Below are 17240 nucleotides of genomic sequence, written 5' to 3'. Positions count from 1 at the left end.
TAAAGAGTTCAGTTTTATTCATACCTTAAAAAAATATCAATGTGGCTGCTCTATTGTTGGTGTCTTTGTGTGGATAATTGATAAAATCATCTAGATGAATTTCCTAAAACGTGCACTGTCTTTACTGAAAATATTTGAAGTTGTTAATTCTTCAGGATGAAGTATGAATAAAGAAGAGGGATTGAGAAGAGGGAAAGGAAGGGCTTAGTATAGCACCTAATGTTGCCTAATTATGACAGACTTTGAAATTTCACAGCCAACAAAGTTTTTTCTTAATTTCTAGTAGGGTCTTGATCTTCCTCCACTTGGTCACATGGAAATAAGTATGTTAGAAATGTAATACCTGTTACTATTTTAAGAATTTGAAACTAAAAAGCTTCAAGAAGATAATGGAACTATAACACCTTCAGAAAATCGTTATTCTTCTGTACATATTGGATTTCTTAACATAAGTACAAAATAAATTGAATCATTTTGCACCTAAATGTAGCTTGCTTTTTCAGTTCTATATTGGGCAGTGTTTCATGTCAATAAGCTTATTACTTCTTAATGGTTCTACACTATTCCTTTTTTTTTAAATTTTAAACTTTTTAAAAAAAGATTTTATTTATTTATTCATGATAGACTGAGAGAGGGGGGCGGGCAGAGACACAAGGCAGAGGGAGAAGCAGGCTCCATGCTGGGACCCTGATGAGGGACTCAATCCCAGGACTCCAGGATCATGTCCCGGGCCAAAGACAGGCGCTAAACCACTGAGCCACCCAGGGATCCCCCCACTATTCCTTTAAAAAAAATTTATTTGAGAGAGAGTATGAGCTAGCAAGAGCAAGCATGAGCAGGATGAGGAACAAAGGGAGAAGCATACTCCCTGCTTAGCAGGAAGCCTGATGTGGGACTCACTCTCAGAACCTTTGGATCATGACCTGAGCTTGAAGGCAGATGCTTAACTGACTGAACCACCCAGGCACTACTGGTTGTTTATTATTCTTATGTGATAGTTTATCTTACTTAATCAGTCCTTTTTTTTTTTTTTAAGATTTGTCAGAAAGTTGGGGGGAGGGGCAGATGGAGAAGGAGAGAGAAAGAATCTGAAGCAGATTCCCCACGGACCAAGGTGCCCAATGTGGGCATTGATCTCATGGCCCTGAGATCATGACCTGAGGTGAAATTAAGTCTGAGACTTAACTGAGCCACTCAGGTGCCCTTAACTAGTGCTTTCTTGATGTATCTTTTTTGGTCCAATTATCCCCAACATAAAGGACAATGTAATCAATGAACATATTTTTATAAACTGCTTTTGGGAGCTAATATAAATTCCTAGAAGCTATTTCACTAGTTCAAAGAGTAGATATTTAGGTTTGCTTTTTATAGGTATTATTAAACCCCCCTCTGGAAAACTAACAATTCATAGTCCAACCTATATATAATATAGTGCTGTTTCCCCAGTCTCCTTGAAGCTTGGCAATAATTATTGACATTAATAATTGGCATTGTTTTATCTTTGCCAAACACATTTTTTTTTTATTACTAGCAAGATTTGAATATCTCTAATGTTCTGGCTATTGGTTATTTTTTTTCTCTAAATTGATTATTTGGTTACTTTGCCCTTCTATTGAATTTTTTCTTATTTATATAACTTTAAATTAAATGTACATATTTTCTGCATGTAACAGATACTTTGGTTTGTCATTTCTCGTAAACTTTTTTTTTTTTTTTAAGATTTTATTTATTCATTCATGGGAGACACAGAGACAGAGAGAGAGAGAGGGGCAGAGACACAGGCAGAGGGAGAAGCAGGCTCCACGCAAGGAGCCTGACATGGGACTCGATCCCGGGTCTCCAGGATCAGGCCCTGGGCTGAAGGCAGCACTAAATCGCTGAGCCACCCGGGTTGCCCCATAAACTTCTGTTTGTTCTATCAAGAAGTTTCTCTGTATTGATATTCCCATAATTTCTATATATATACTTGTATAGATACATGAAATGTAAACACAATGTAAACATATTTTTTATATATTTGCATTACCCTTTTCCTATATTTTTGTATATTTATCTTTAAAAGATTTTATTTATTTATTTATTTATTTATTTATTTATTTATTTATTTATTTATTTGAGAATGTGAGCCATGGGGAAGGGCAGAGGGAGAAAGAGAGAGAATTTCAAGCCGACTCCATGCTGAGCTTGGAGCGCACTGTGGGGCTCTATCTCATAGGATCATCATCTGAGCCAAAATCAAGAGTCAGATGCTTGAGTTACTTAGCCACACAGGTGCCCCAAATTTTGTATTTAGAGGATGGAAATTTTGTTAACCTACTCATCTTTCATCTTTAAATGATGAAAAACATGATTTCCTTGCTGTGATAGGAGTTCAATATTTTCTCCATTTTGATGTTTTTCTTGACTTTTTTTCCAAAAGGCAGAGTTTTTAAACTTAATTTTGAAATAATTTCAACTAATAGAGAAGATGGAAAACTCCTATACCCTTTCTCTGTCACACATGAATGTATAAATTCCCTAACATGGATTCACTAATTATCTTTGTGCTACATTTGTTCTATATCCATCCATCCATCCATCATCTATCTCTGTCGTCTTTCCTACTCCCATCTCTCCCTCTTTCTTCTTCCCTACCACCTTCACACATTTTTTGAAAATTCTAGCATAATCCCTAGATACTTCACTGTGTGCATTTCCTAAGAACAAGGGTATTCATAACTTTAGAATAATTATCAAGACCCAGAAATTTAATATTGATACTATTAAGTATTGAAGTTGTACTAATTGTCCCAATAATGTCCTTCATAGCAGTTTTTTTTTCTCTACTTAGAATCCAGTTGGGGATCATGCATTGCTTTTAGTTTTGTGACTCCTTTAATCTTAATGTTTCCTCAACATTTTTTTATCTTTCATGTCGCTGGTATTTTTGAAGAGTATAAATCTTTTATTTTGTATATTCCCCATTTTGGGGTTGTTTGTTGTTTTTGTAATGATCAGATTTGGTTTATGCATTTTTGGAGAAAATAGAATAAAATTCTCACTGTATCATGTTAAGGGATACCTGATGACAATTTGTTTGTCATAGATGATGTTACCTAGATCACTTGATGAAGGTGGAATTTGCCTTCATATGTATCATATGAAAATAATTGATCATGTTAGCTTATTATGAAATTTTAGTTTTGTAAAATCAGCATATCCCTAAAATATAAATACATCTTCTTTGCCAAGGGTTTGTTTTATTAATCAATCAATTAATTAATTAATTGAATTTTATTTATATTATATTATATTTTATTATTTTATTTTATTTTATTTTATTTATTTTATTTTATTTTATTTTATTTTATTTTATTTATTTTATTTTATTTTATTTTATTTTATTTTATTTTATTTTATTTTATTTTTTATTTTATTTTATTTTATTTTATTTTATTTTATTTTTTTATTTTAGAGAGAGAGCATGAGCAGGGAAGTGGGGCAGAGGGAGAGGGAGAACCAGACTCCTTGCGAAGCAGGGCAGCCAATTTGAGACACTATCCCAGGACCCTGGGGTTATGACCTAAGCTGGAGGTAGATGCTTAATCACTGAGGCACCCAGGTGCCCACCAAGGTTTTTTTTTTAATAATATTTATCTTTGATAATTAAAGTGCAGAGATCATTACTAGATAACATTGTGCCTCCACTCTTCACTTTGTCATGTATATATATCTGCCTTATACATTGAAGATTTGTGGGAAGGTGGAGTTGCTGCTGCTGTTCTGCTAATACATGTAGTGAAACATTGTTAAGGGTTTGTAAAACATTCCATGTTTTGGGGGATGCCTGCCTGGCTCAGTTGGTAGAGGGGGTGGGACTCTTGATCTTCAGGTTGTAAGTTCAGGTCCCACATTGGGTGTAGAGATTACTTAAAAGAAAAAAAATTACATGTTTACAGTAGTAGGATGTGGTAATATTTTAAACTATTTTTAGCCTTTTTCCTTTTCAATTTTAATTTTGATTCTTGTTAATTATCTGGTATTTATGATTTATGTTTTATGATAGTTAAGTGGCTTAATCCTACCATGCTTAGAAATATATATATTACTTAACTGAAGAAAAGAAAAAGTAGTTAGATATAGAGTGGTGATTGTTTAGATTTGCTTACTTTACTGCTGATGAGGCAGTGGTTTGTCTTGATAGATATGTATGTGTTAAAAATTATGTAGTTGTACTTTTTATTAGATAAGCTTATTTTTTTTAATATTTTTTTTTTTCATGAGAGACATAGAGAGAGGTAGAGACACAGGCAGAGGGCGAAGCAGGCTCCCCATGGGACTTGCAATCCCAGAATCCAGGACTCTGCAATCATGACCTAAGCCAGTGGCCAGATGCTCAACCACTGAGCCACCCAGGCGTCCCTATCAGATAAGCTTATTAGTAATAGGTGCTTTTACTTTGCACATACATTTCTCTCCTACTCCAGTATTTGTTTACTTTGAGCATAGTATAGTCATTTACTTGTTTTGGGTTAATTTATTTATTGTAACTTTTTCTCAGCAACTAGTCACCTATAGCTCAGCATGATCGACTCCATTCACAATATTGACATACGTGAATAACTTCTCATTGTGTTAGAGTAGTGTTTGAATAACTCAAAACTTCTTCCAGGGCTGGTACATAAAATAGCCTATCTTTTTAGGTGTTTTGGAATCAAGACCCCATCCTAAATTGTTGATAAAGAAAAAAGAAATCTTGTCAAACCAAACTATGATTTCCTTATAGTTGTACATACAGGCAAATTCTGGTAATTTGTTACATAGTGAATGGTACCATTACTGTGTCATTCACTGTGATGGATGATGAAATAATTTTCTTCTCCTTTATGACTTTTTTTGTAATGGTAGTTGAGGCTGATAATTTTATTTATTCATTCATACATACATACATACATACTGCCTGAGCCCCGGCCCATCCTGCCAGCTCTGATGCTGATAATTTTTATATCATTTGCTTTTTAACCCCAACTTTTTTTTTTCATAAAGATTTTATTTATTCATGAGAGATAGAGAGAGAGGCAGAGACACAGGCATGGGGAGAAGCAGGCTTCATGCAGGGAGCCCGATGTGGGACTTGGTCCCAGGACTCCAGGATCACGCCCTGGGCCAAAGGCAGGCCCCAAACCGCTCAGTCACCGTCCCCCCCCAACTTTTTTTTTTTTTTTTTAAGATTTTATTTATTCATGAGAGACACAGAAAGAGAGGCAGAAACACACAGGCAGAGGGAGGAGAAGCAGGCTCCATGCAAGGAGCCTGACGGGACTTGATCCCAGGAATCTGGGATCACGCCCTGAGCCAAAGACAGACATTCAGCTGCTGAGCCACCCAGGTGTCCCTGCCCCCAGCCAGCCAGGCATCCCTACCCCCAACTTTTAGAGGTATAATTGAAAAATAAAATTTTAAAATATTTAATTAAATTATACGTAATGATGATTTGGTATGTGTATATAGTTGTGAAAGGATTTTCTCCATCTAGTTAATGAACCCATCCATCACCTCATATATACATTTTTTTTTTTTTTTAGAATCTTTTCAATAGACGTTCTCTGTAGTAACACAAAGCATTAAATACCTTGTTCTGCTGTCTTTAATTTGATATTTAGTGTGTCTGTGTGTATTTGAAGCTCTCATGTTCCTTAGCCTCGGCAGCCAGTGTTTAGGATGCTCCTGCTGACCTAACACATAATGTTTGACTATACATAAGGATAATAACTGCAGTGATCATCATGATACTAAAAGACCAAAAAATGATTCCCTTTCTTCCCCCAAAGAAAACTAATTGGTCACCATAAGAGGATGATAGGGATCTTATTATTTGGAAACTGGTAAGAATCAAGTAGTTCTTCCTTTATGATATGAATTGTGCCACTGGGTATCCAAATCCTGGTGCTTGAGTTGCAACTATGACCAATTAAATTAGAATTGGGGCATGCAGCCAGGCATTTTGCTATAATTTTAAAAAATTGGGTGACTTGGATGTGCATCTAGGCTTAAGAACCATTGTTCTACAAGGTATTTCTCTTATGGGGTACCCTATACTAAATAGCATTTCTTTGATAAATGTGACTATCAGTTCAGTGGTCTTTGCAAAAGATAAAATAAAAGAGGAGAAAAAGAGCTATGCTGTGTACTGTGTGCTTGTTGCATTTTGGATCTTGTTTTTGTTGATATAAACTTTCTTTTCTAGGCTTCCTTGATACCACACTTGCCTGTTCTTCATCCTTCCCACTCCTATTTCCGAACTCATTGGCTGCTCTCTCTAGTCACCTTTGCTGGCCTCTGCTCTACCTGACTTCTAGGTGTTGGAAAGTGCTCTCTTGAAGGTCTTACCCTAGGTGTCCTTTGGTTTTAAATACTATAAAATACTGTATATTCCGATTACTCTCAGTTGTTTATCTCTAGCCCTACCAATATTCCCTCTTGTATTCTAGAATGGAATATTTCGCTTTGATGTCTAATTAGAGTATTTTGAACTTAATATGTAGAAAATCTTAAGGTTTTTTATTTCAAATGTGGTTCTACTTTAGACTCAGTAAATAGTAAGATTGTCAAAGGCTCTCACTTTAAGAACCCTGCATCATTCTTGATTCCTCTCTTAACTTCTACTGTACTTCCTTTTTATTATTATTATTATTATTATATATTTTTAAAGATTTATTTATTCATTCAGAGAGAGCGAAGAGAGAGGCAAGAGACACAGGCAGAGGGAGAAGCAGGCTCCATGCCGGAAGCCCGATGTGGGACTCCATCCTGGGTCTCCAGGATCACACCCCAGGCTGCAGGCGGCGCTAAACCGCTGTGCCACCGGGGCTGCCCCTTCTCCTGTACTTCCATAAATGCCTTAGCAAATCATCTCAATTTGACCCTCAGTATATTTTGAATATGACTACTGCTTCTCTTTCTACTCTTTTATCTTTGATTTACCATCATCATCTTTTTTTCTTTTTTTAAAGATGTTATGTATTCATTTGACAGAGAAAGAGAGCACAAGCAAGGGGAGCGGCAGGCAGATGGAGAAGCAGGCAGAGGAGAAATAGGCAGAGGAAAAAGACTCCAAGCTGAGCAGGGAGCCTGATGCAGGCCTCGATCCCAGAACCCTGTGATCATGACCTGAGCTGAAGGCAGATGCTTAGCTGAACCACGTAGGCATTCCCCATGCCCCACCACGCTGGGAGCCTGACATGGGGCTTGATCCTGGGTCTCCAGGATCACACCCTAGACCGAAGGCGGTGCTAAACCACTGAGCCACCCGGGCTGCCCTGTTTCTTTTTTTTTAAAGTAATTTCTCATTCTAAATTCTCATTGTACTTTTGGGCTTTCTTTTTCAGATTTGTTTATGATTCTTGGTGGATAAATGATCAAAATCCAAGATAAAACTTTTTTTCTATTAGAATTCTCATTATTTATGTTCAGAACGTTGAAGCATTGCTCATTAAAATACACTTGTGAAATTTACTCAGTTTTAGATGATGTCAGGGCCTATTTGTTGAAGTCTTGAAGGGTTCTAGGACAAAATGAATCCGCTAGCCTACTAGGATTCTTATAATTAAGGGTAATCCTAGGTGGAGTTCTATCATAAAGTCCTTCTGAATTTAAGCGCGAGGGCTTGGATACGAACTGTTAAAGTCCTCTCTACCTTAATTGTAGTCAAGTAGCTTTTTTAAAATTTGAAATACAGAGTTTTTCAACAAATTTGTTTGAATAACCTATATTAAACTGGGAATTCCTGGAGATCCCTGGGTGGCTCAGTGGTTTAGCGCCGCCTTTGGCCCAGGGTGTGATCCTGGAGTCCTGGGATTGAGTCCTACATCAGTCTCCCTACATGGAGCCTGCTTCTCCCTCTGCCTGTGTCTCTGTGTCTCATGAATAAATAAATAAAATCTTAAAAAAAAAAAACCTGGGAATTCTGAGGCAAAGACTTATCTTTTTTTTTTTTTTTTAAAGATTTTATTTATTCATGAGAGACACACAGAGAGAGGCAGAGACACAGGCAGAGGGAGAAGCAGGCTCCTTGCAGGGAGCCCAATGTGGGACTTGATCCCTGGACCCCAGGATCATGACCCAAGCCAAAAGCAGATGCTCAACCACTGAGACACCCAGATGTCCCAAAGACAAATAGTTTATTGTATTCCTTAAAGTCCCTGACACAAGGGCTGCAAAAGACAATGTATGTTTTTAAAGTAGATATTAGGAAATATAGGAGTAATATCTTCTAAAATTGAAAAGTAAGGAAAATAAATACCTTATGGCTTTATTCTATGGCAGTACTGTGTAATAGAAATATACATGAACCAAATAGATAATTTTAAATTCTCCAGTGCTTCATTAAAATAATTGAAACAGATGAAAATAATTTAAACATCTTTGACTTAACTTATTATATTATTATTTCAACATCTTAGCAGTATACAAAATTAATGAAATTTTTTGCTTTTTTGGGTACTGAATCTTCAAAATTCAGTATGTATTTTATTTACTTTTCTTAAATATTTTATTTTGAGAGAGAGCGCACAAGTGAGGGGGAGGGGCAGAGGAAGAAGGAGAAGGAGAGGCCAATTCAGCTGAGCAGGGACCCTGATGGACCTGAGGCTCAGTCCCAGGACCCCAGGATCATGACTTGAGCCGAAAGCAAACACTTAACCTACTTAGTCACCTAGGCACCCCCAGTGTGTATTTTATACTTATAAGTCTTTTCAGTTTGGATAGTCACATTTCAGGTGCTCAGTAACTATATGTGTCTGATGCCTAAAATGTATTGGACAGTGTAAAACTAATCCATTAGGGTGATTCTACTTAAGTACTCTCAGTTCAGATGCTAAGCCTTTGATCTTTATTTAGATTTCACAAAATTAGCAATTGGAGAGGTAGATTCACATACCAAGCTATTTTAGATACTAAAAGTTTTTTAGTAGTGAAATTAAGTATCAGATAATTAACTGAAAATTAAAATGGAAGGGCTAGTTTTATTATTATAGTAAAAGACACTACCTTTGTAAAAAATATAGATGGCAGTTAAGGAAATACTAATAAAAGCCACAATGAGGTACTACTTCATACTAGGATGATTTTAATAAAATAAACTGAAAATAACAAATGTTGGAAAAAAAAAAAATAAAAAAATAAAAAAAACAAACAAACAAAAAAAAAAAAAACAAATGTTGGCAAGGATATGGAGCTAGCTAATGATTATACAACATTGTGAATGCACTAAAGACCACTGAATTGTATACTTTAAAATGGCATGTTATATGAATTTCACCTCAATTAATAAAAATTAAATAAAATTAAAGTTTGTTTCTTGGTTACAGTAGTCTTTAATTGTTAATAATGGATTTTGTACTGGATAGTATTCTATTGGTAATCCATAGGACATAAAACTTTCATTATTTCTTTCAAGATTTAATTTATTTGAGAAAGAGAAAGCATGAGTGGAGTTATGTGGGGTAGAGGGAGAAGCAGACCTCCTGCTGAGCAAGGACCACCCCTCTACCCCCACCTCAGGCTCAACCCCAAGACCCTGGGACTGCGACCTGAGCCACATACAGATGCTCAACCATTTGAACCACCCAGGCACCCCAAGAGATGGAAACTTTTAAAAAGCATTATTTTTTTCTTGGCACTCAAAATCTACCTAGTAAATTTTTAAATTTTGAGAATTCAGTAACCATTAGATGCTAAACTTGCCATTGTCATAATATATAGCTGAACATTTGATGCAGGCACTCTGAGGACCACACTATTGATAAGGTCATTTTAAGAATTAAATATTAATTTTAAAGCACTGGATATGGCTGATTGCTCCTTTTCAGGGTTCCCATAGCATTTTGTCCCTTACTGCCAACTTTGAAGTTGTCATTTTATATGTCTCCTGACTACATGTAAGCTCTTTAAGGGTGGGAAATTAAGTATAATTAAGTGTAAATTATACTTAAGTATAAGCATTCATCCTTATGCTTTTAGCATCTTACATAGCACTTTGAATATATAAATATTTGAACTAAAACCTTGGATCATTCCTCTGCCTCTTAATGTACACCTTAAAATGGGCAAAGATTTTTATTAGTAATGCTGAGTACCATTAGAGCCCATAAAAAGTCTCTTTTGTATCAAAACAAATAGATTATGAATGGCACTATATAAGGAGATTGCTGTAAAATGTTTCAGCCAGCATCACTTTTATTAGAATCTGTAAGTAGTTTAGTTTTCAGGTATATTTAGAAATAGCTATGATTAGTAAGGTGCTTCTGGATATATATACATGCATGCATGTATGTGTGTATATATATATTCATAAAAGTATGTTCTTCAGTATATATAGGGAAAGGATGAATTGGGATAAGTATCTAAATAAGCAGTGAAAGTGTCATGTCCTTAAAGGAAGATTAGTTAGTTTGGAAGATTAGTTAGTTTTTTTAAGATTTTTATTTATTTATTCATGAGAGATACAGAGAGAGGCAGAGACATAGGCAGAGAGGGAGAAGCAGGCTTCCTGCAGGTAGCTCGTTGTGGGACTCGATCCCCGGACCCCAGGATCACACCCTGAGCCAAAGGCAGACAAAGGCAGACACTTAACCGCTGAGCCACCCAGGCGTCCCAGAAGATTAAAAATTTGCATAGATTTAGAGGAACTTTGTAAACCAAGTTGCGATCTTTACTAACAGAGTTGTTTTGTGTTTTTAGAAGTTTAAAATGATAAAGTTCCCTGGATTAAAAGAAAGAGCCTGAAAATTTAAATTTTTTGTGGTATTCTCTAGATAAAAGCTAAGTTGAACCACCTAGGACTAATGTGATGATTTATTTGGTATTCAACATGACAGATTTCTATGCTTGGAGTTTGGTTGTCAAGCCAGAAACCAAGTATATTAGATAAGTTACTACTAGAGAAGCCACTGGAAATTCAGCTGTAGATTTTGCTGTTTGGGGATCATTTTGAAAATGGTGTTTGTTTTAATTAGTAACATTGATTTGTTAGCAGTCACACACTTGGGCAACCCCAGTGGCTCAGCGGTTTAGCACCACCTTCAGCGTGATCCTGGAGACCCGGGATCGAGTCCCATATCAGGCTCCCTGCATGGAGCCTGCTTCTCCCTCTGCCTGTGTCTCTGCCTCTCTCTGTCTCCGTGTCTATCATGAATAAATCTTTTAAAAAAGTCACACACTTGTACTATAGCTAATTTTTGTATTATAATTTTAGTAATATCCAAACATTCTGCATTCACTGTTGGAGTAGCAGATCTTCCAGGTGACTTGGGTAGTTAACCTTTCATTTTCTCAATCTGGCAAGTCCAGAAGGCTAAAGAAGGCAGTACTTAGTAGAATTTATAGAGTTGTGTAAGATCAACCCTGAACATAAGTCTTCTCTAAGCAACTGGATCTAATAATTAAAAGTCAGTATCACTGTATATCTTCTCTATTTGTTCTAACAGCATAGAAAGTAGGGAGGCGACTGATGGTCTTGAAGCAGTATATATTGTTACAATAAAAATAATTTTAAAAATCTAGGAGTCCTAAGTAATTGTTAAGGATATTTAATTTTTCTTTAAGCTTTATTTATTTTAGAGAGAAAGAGCACGTGTTTGGCAGGAAGGGCAGAGGCAGAGGGAGAGAGAATCCCAAGCAGATTCCTTGCTGAGCGGACATGGGGCTTGATCCCACTACCCATTAGATCATGATCTGAGCTGACATAAGATCATGAGCCACTACCTATGAGATCATGACCTGAGCCAGTCATGACACTCAACCAGCTGAGCCACACAGGCACCCTAGGATGATATCTGATTCTTTGATTTAAAAACAAGTTACTGTTTTTCTTAGGAAGGTGTTAAATTCAAAACCCAAGTTTTCTGGAATGAAGATCTCACTATTTTTCCCTTGCATGTAGTGGGAAGAGCAGTAAACTGGAGAGTTGTGGAACTAGAGTTTTATTTTACATCTCTGCCAATGCCTAATGTGTAATATTTTGGGCAATTTATAACAAGAAGGGGTGTAGTAGTCTCTTACAATTTTTATCTGGGATAGTTCCATAGTGTTACTGATTTACTTCCAAAAATATAAAATATTCACTCATTCATATTATTGTGCCCTACATGGCATCCCTGACATCCTTTTTATTTTTATTTAGTGTGTTGTTGGTGGCTGCAATGCCAGCTTTGCTTCTCAGGGAGGGCTAGCTCGCCATGTACCCACACACTTCAGTCAGCAGAACTCCTCAAAAGTTTCTAGCCAGCCAAAGGCCAAAGAAGAATCTCCTTCTAAAGCTGGGATGAACAAAAGGAGAAAATTAAAGAACAAAAGACGACGTTCATTACGTAAGTGTTTCACTAAAAATCTGTATGTATTAGATAGCTTTTGTTTATATCTTGGGTTTTCATGCAAATTCAGATTTTACTGTTCTTTAACTCTGTGTATTTTTGTTAACAGTAATAAACAGATAGGATCTCTTGGGTGTCAGTGTAAGAGTTCATTAATGTATATTTTATCCTAATTAGTAGTTAAGGGAGGGGTAAGTATATGTGGCCCTAGAATATGAAATCTGTATAGAAATAACATTTTGAGGGCTCCTTTGATTCTGTTCTAAAATAAGATTTAAAATGTGGCAATGTTGATATTTTAGAAAATTTGAACATGTTAAAGGTAATAATGAAGTAGAAGTAACCAGTCTGCTCCAAAGTGGTAGTCTATGTGAATAGTAAAACTGTTTACAGTGTCTCAGTCCTTAATTCTATTGAAATACATGTTATATGCCAAATTACCAGATTTTGAAGTATATCCTCAATATTTAGGATAGAACACGGACGATGAGGTTTATAAATGTGGGGAGCAGGACTTGACTTAGAAACTCCAGAGCCTAGCACTGGCCCTGGTCTTGGTGTCAGCTGGCTAATTAAATATATCCAAAGTGAAGAAATATGATTGACGGCAGCTGTCATTGAAAGGGAGTCCAATGCAAGGGTTGAACTAGAAAGAAAAAAGGAGATCACTATACCTTTTCCCTTGGGATTTGATTAGAGTGCAGAAGAGACTCCAAACACTAATCCAGATTGGAAAACTTGTCTCTAAAATGTTAAAATTTTTGTTATCACAAAGCTACAGTGGACAAAGGAACAAATCATAGGTGACAAATTTTTCTAAACTCTTAGGCTTCTTATTGTTGAAATAAACATGCATTTTTCAAAGTTGGCTATTGAATTTAGATTATGGATCCATTTTCCTTTTGACTCCATTTATAAAAACAGAAATGACATCAGTTTTTTTTTTACTTGACTGATGATCTTGGGTAGCTTGCAATCACACACAGAAGATTGCTAAATATATATTATGGTATTCAAAACTGAGAATAACTTTCCTACCCATTCCACTTAATAGCCTCATTATTTTCTTCTCAGTTTATATATAGTAATCATTTAAACTTCTGACTTTTTTTTACATTATTTGCTTGGTGTAGTGTCTATACAGTGTGCTTGTTCTCTTAAAGAGAATGGTTCAGTTAAATATCCAGGCCTTGCTTAGAAATGGAGGGACTGGTGTCTGATTAAGTCAAGGCTTCTTTTGAGAATGTTTTTTCCAGTATAGAGAAAAAAGGGGTATGTAGGGAAAGTGGTGGGGAGGGAGGTTGTGTAGTGGGTGAAAAAAAAAATCTTTTTCTTTCCTCTTTGAAGGGAAGAGGATGAGGATAATCCTGAGTATATGAACTTTAAAAAAATCTAAGCTCTTTCACTGTGAGCAGCTACTGTTAAGTGCCGTTATTTGAATGGCAGAGCTGCTGCCATTGTAGTTCATTCTTTCCTTAAAAATAGACATGTTTAAAGCAGTGCACTAAATGATCTCTTTGCTCTAGTACCTTCCTCATTTAATTCAGAGAGGTCGTTTTCACTTAACTGGGTGAAAAGTACATTAATAAATGGCAGAACTGCAGCTTAAGTCATTTTTTGTTAGAATTTTTAAAATTTATTTTAAAGCTTTTCTATTTTGATATTTTTGAAAATAAAGTGGAAAGAATAGTATAATAAATACTTGTATGTCCTTCATTTAAAGAATATGCTACATTTACTTTATCTCCATACATACATACTCTTTTGGTCCTGATTCCAATATACTCTAAGAATGCATCTCCTAAGAATAAAGATATTCTTTTACAAGGCCATAATACCATTCTTGGGGATATACCCATAATACCATACTAAAAGGGCAAAAAGATATCAGATAATATGTATAATTTTGAGCCACAGGAAAGTAGAGTCTCAATTTTTGTGGTCTCCAAAGATTTTTGATTATGTAGCTCATCAGTTAAAAAAAAAAACGCTTGGGCACCTATTCTCAACATGTGTGCTTATATAATACAGTGCTGGTGCACATTATAAAACTGTTACCAAGAAAGATATATTGAAAAACATTGATGAAAAATGAAAATAGTGATAGTAATTTTTTTCCTTACCCTAATGGATCATGACACAGACCTACTTGAAAGATTAATTCTAGTTTCTCTTTTCTCTAAGTGCTTATCCTGCTGAGGAGAAAGCATATTTGGAGAGCATGGACAGAGTAGAGTAACCCCCCCCCCCCCCCATAGCCACAAATCTAATGGGAATGGGATTTGTTTTTCCTTTTGACTTTTTTCTCCTGTAAACATCAAACATTTTTTTTCTGATTTCCCTTTGCATTCCTAGTCCTGTGGGTTCTGTTAGTTTATTACTTGATGTTGTTTTATATATTTTCCTTTGAAGAAAAGTCCAATGAAAAAAATAGCTATTTAGGTTGTTTTATTGTCTATGCCAACTGGTGAAAACATTTCTCCACAAAAGCTCTGGTGGATTTGTGTAGATGTTCTGAGGACTCCATGATTAGTAGAGGAAAATTCACTTCACATAGTATTAAAATATGAATTGTGTAGTGAATCAGCATACATGTAATTCAGGATATGCTGTACCAGGAAATCAAGCCATTTCATTTATTGTCAATAAAATTTAATTCTTAATTATAGATGATACTGAAAAATTTCATGTATTAGTAAGCTCCACAATTGTAAAATAAGAAATTCATTTTCCTTGAGTAACATTCTAATTAGGAATAAAAAACAGCACAATTTATAATAATACTAGTGGGATGAAAATAGAAATTTAAAAAAAATGTTCTTATCAAATTAAATCTTCAGTGTATAGTTTTGTTGTGATTACACTAAGAGATCACTTACTCCAGGTTTGTAAGTTTATTTCAAAATAATGTAAGCTTAATAATACAGACTGCTTTGTGACTTAAAGGCATTTTTATATACATTTGTTTTACTTAATAGCCATTGTATTTCCATTTCACAAATAAGGAAACAGGTTAAGTAGATTAAGGAGTTTGCCTAAAGTCAACACAGCTAATAACTGGGGGAGTTGGGAGTAAGAATTTTGGTAGACTCATTGGTATTGAAAAGTGTATTTAGGGGATCCCTGGGTGACTCAGCGGTTTAGTGCCGCCTTTGGCCCAGGGCATGATTCTGGAGACCTGGGATTGAGTCCCACGTCAGGCCCCCTGCATGGAGCTTGCTTCTCCCTCTGCCTGTGTGTCTGCCTCTTTCTCTCTCTGTGTCTCTCATGAATAAATAGATAAAATCTTTAAAAAAAAAAAAGGAAAAGTGTATTTATAATTTTCTTAGATTGTTGTTAGAGTTATTTTTTTTTTCTTTAAAGATTTTATTGAAAGAGAGAGCAGAAGGGGAAGGGGCAGAGGAGGAGAGCAAATCCCAAGCAGACTCCCTGCTAAGTGTGGAGCTCATGCAGAACTAGGTCTCAGGACTCTGAGATCAGGACCTGAGCTGAAACCAAGTTGGACACCACCTAGGCGCCCTAGAAGAGTTATTTATAATTAAGAAAATACTTGTTAAAACTCTAAAATAATATTAAGGTTTGTCAAATTTGGAAAAATAATTTTTTAAAAATGTATTTAAGTAAATACTCAACATGGGTCTTGAAATCACTGTCCTGAGATCAAGAGTCACATGCTCCTCCAGTTGAGCCAGTCAGATCCCCCAAATCTGGAAATTTTTTGATTCCATGTTAATATAGAATATTCATGGCATATAGTTTATATATTTGGATGTGGTGAATTAAATCTCAGCGTAGCAATAGGGTAGATACTCATCAGATTGTTGAAAATACAGGACTCGTGCTCAGGAGAGATGCTGGAGTAAAATAGGAAATTATATGGAAAAGATAGTAGTTGCACTGTGGAATCATGAGGTTGAAGGTTAGAACCTCACACACCAACAGGCACAGTTAGGCCCCTCATTCACTCATTAGCTGGAAGTCTGCTTTTGTGTATCCTTGCTAGCTAAACCCCATGTTCTAAAAGCAAACCAAAATTTTTTGTTTAAATACCAGATAGAAACTTATGTTAATTGTTTCAAGATCCTTCTTATTATGTATTTTTGTAGAAAATAGACTGGCTACTTGGCAGATTGTTACATTTTTCTAAATATTCTTTACCTCTTTTATATTGACTTTTAGCACGACCACATGATTTCTTCGATGCACAAACACTGGATGCGATAAGACATCGAGCCATATGCTTTAACCTCTCAGCTCATATAGAAAGTTTAGGGAAGGGACACAGTGTTGTTTTTCATAGTACTGTAAGTATTTGTTATTGTTTTTTTTTTCAAATTACTTGTGTAGGTTTATAAGAACATGTATTTTGACTTTCACAATCCTAATTCTAAACTGTTCAAAGTCTATGAAAATATATTTTAACAAGATCACAAGTTCTGCTTTATCAGTATTTTAAAATTACATGTATTGTTGGTTATAAAACAAATACAGTTAACTCTTAATATGAACTTGAACTGCACAGGTCCACTTAATTTTTTCGATAAATCACTGTAAATGTATTTTTCTTCCTTAAAATTTTCTTAATATTTTCTTCTAGTTTATTTTATTGTAAGAATATGGTTTACAATACATATAAAGTATAAAATAAGTGTTAATTGACTGTTTATGTTATCAGTAAGGCTTCTGATCATCAGTAGGCTGTTGAAAAATTTTTGGGGAGTTAAATGTGGATTTGTGACAGTGTAGGTGATTGGCAGCCCTAATCTCTACATTGTTCAAGAGTCAATTATATTTCTCACAGTTCAACATTTTGATGATTGAATATTTCAGCTTTTATTTTGAGCTATTTAGGAATATCGGGGTGATGTTTGGGCTTGTAGGCATTTGAGG

At 35.4% G+C, this 17240-nt stretch overlaps 1 protein-coding gene across 11 annotated transcripts in view; it reads left to right on the top strand.

Moving 5' to 3' along the window:
* AEBP2 (AE binding protein 2) overlaps positions 1-17240 on the top strand; it is a 205144-nt gene that overhangs the window by 39340 nt on the left and 148564 nt on the right. For all 11 annotated transcript variants that reach the window (XR_013364225.1, XM_077870853.1, XM_077870859.1 and 8 more), the window contains exons 4-5: positions 12161-12347; positions 16530-16654. Coding sequence is in view for 10 of the 11 variants with exons in the window: in XM_077870853.1 (XP_077726979.1) it covers positions 12161-12347; positions 16530-16654 (312 nt within the window). In the remaining variant the exon portion in view is untranslated. The remainder of the gene's footprint in view (positions 1-12160; positions 12348-16529; positions 16655-17240) is intronic.

This window comes from Canis aureus, chromosome 25 (assembly GCF_053574225.1).
Source record: "Canis aureus isolate CA01 chromosome 25, VMU_Caureus_v.1.0, whole genome shotgun sequence".
NCBI classification, from domain to species: Eukaryota; Metazoa; Chordata; class Mammalia; order Carnivora; family Canidae; genus Canis; species Canis aureus.
The sequence above is the reverse complement of the archived record's forward strand: the minus strand, read 5'-3'. Positions and strand labels throughout refer to the sequence as shown.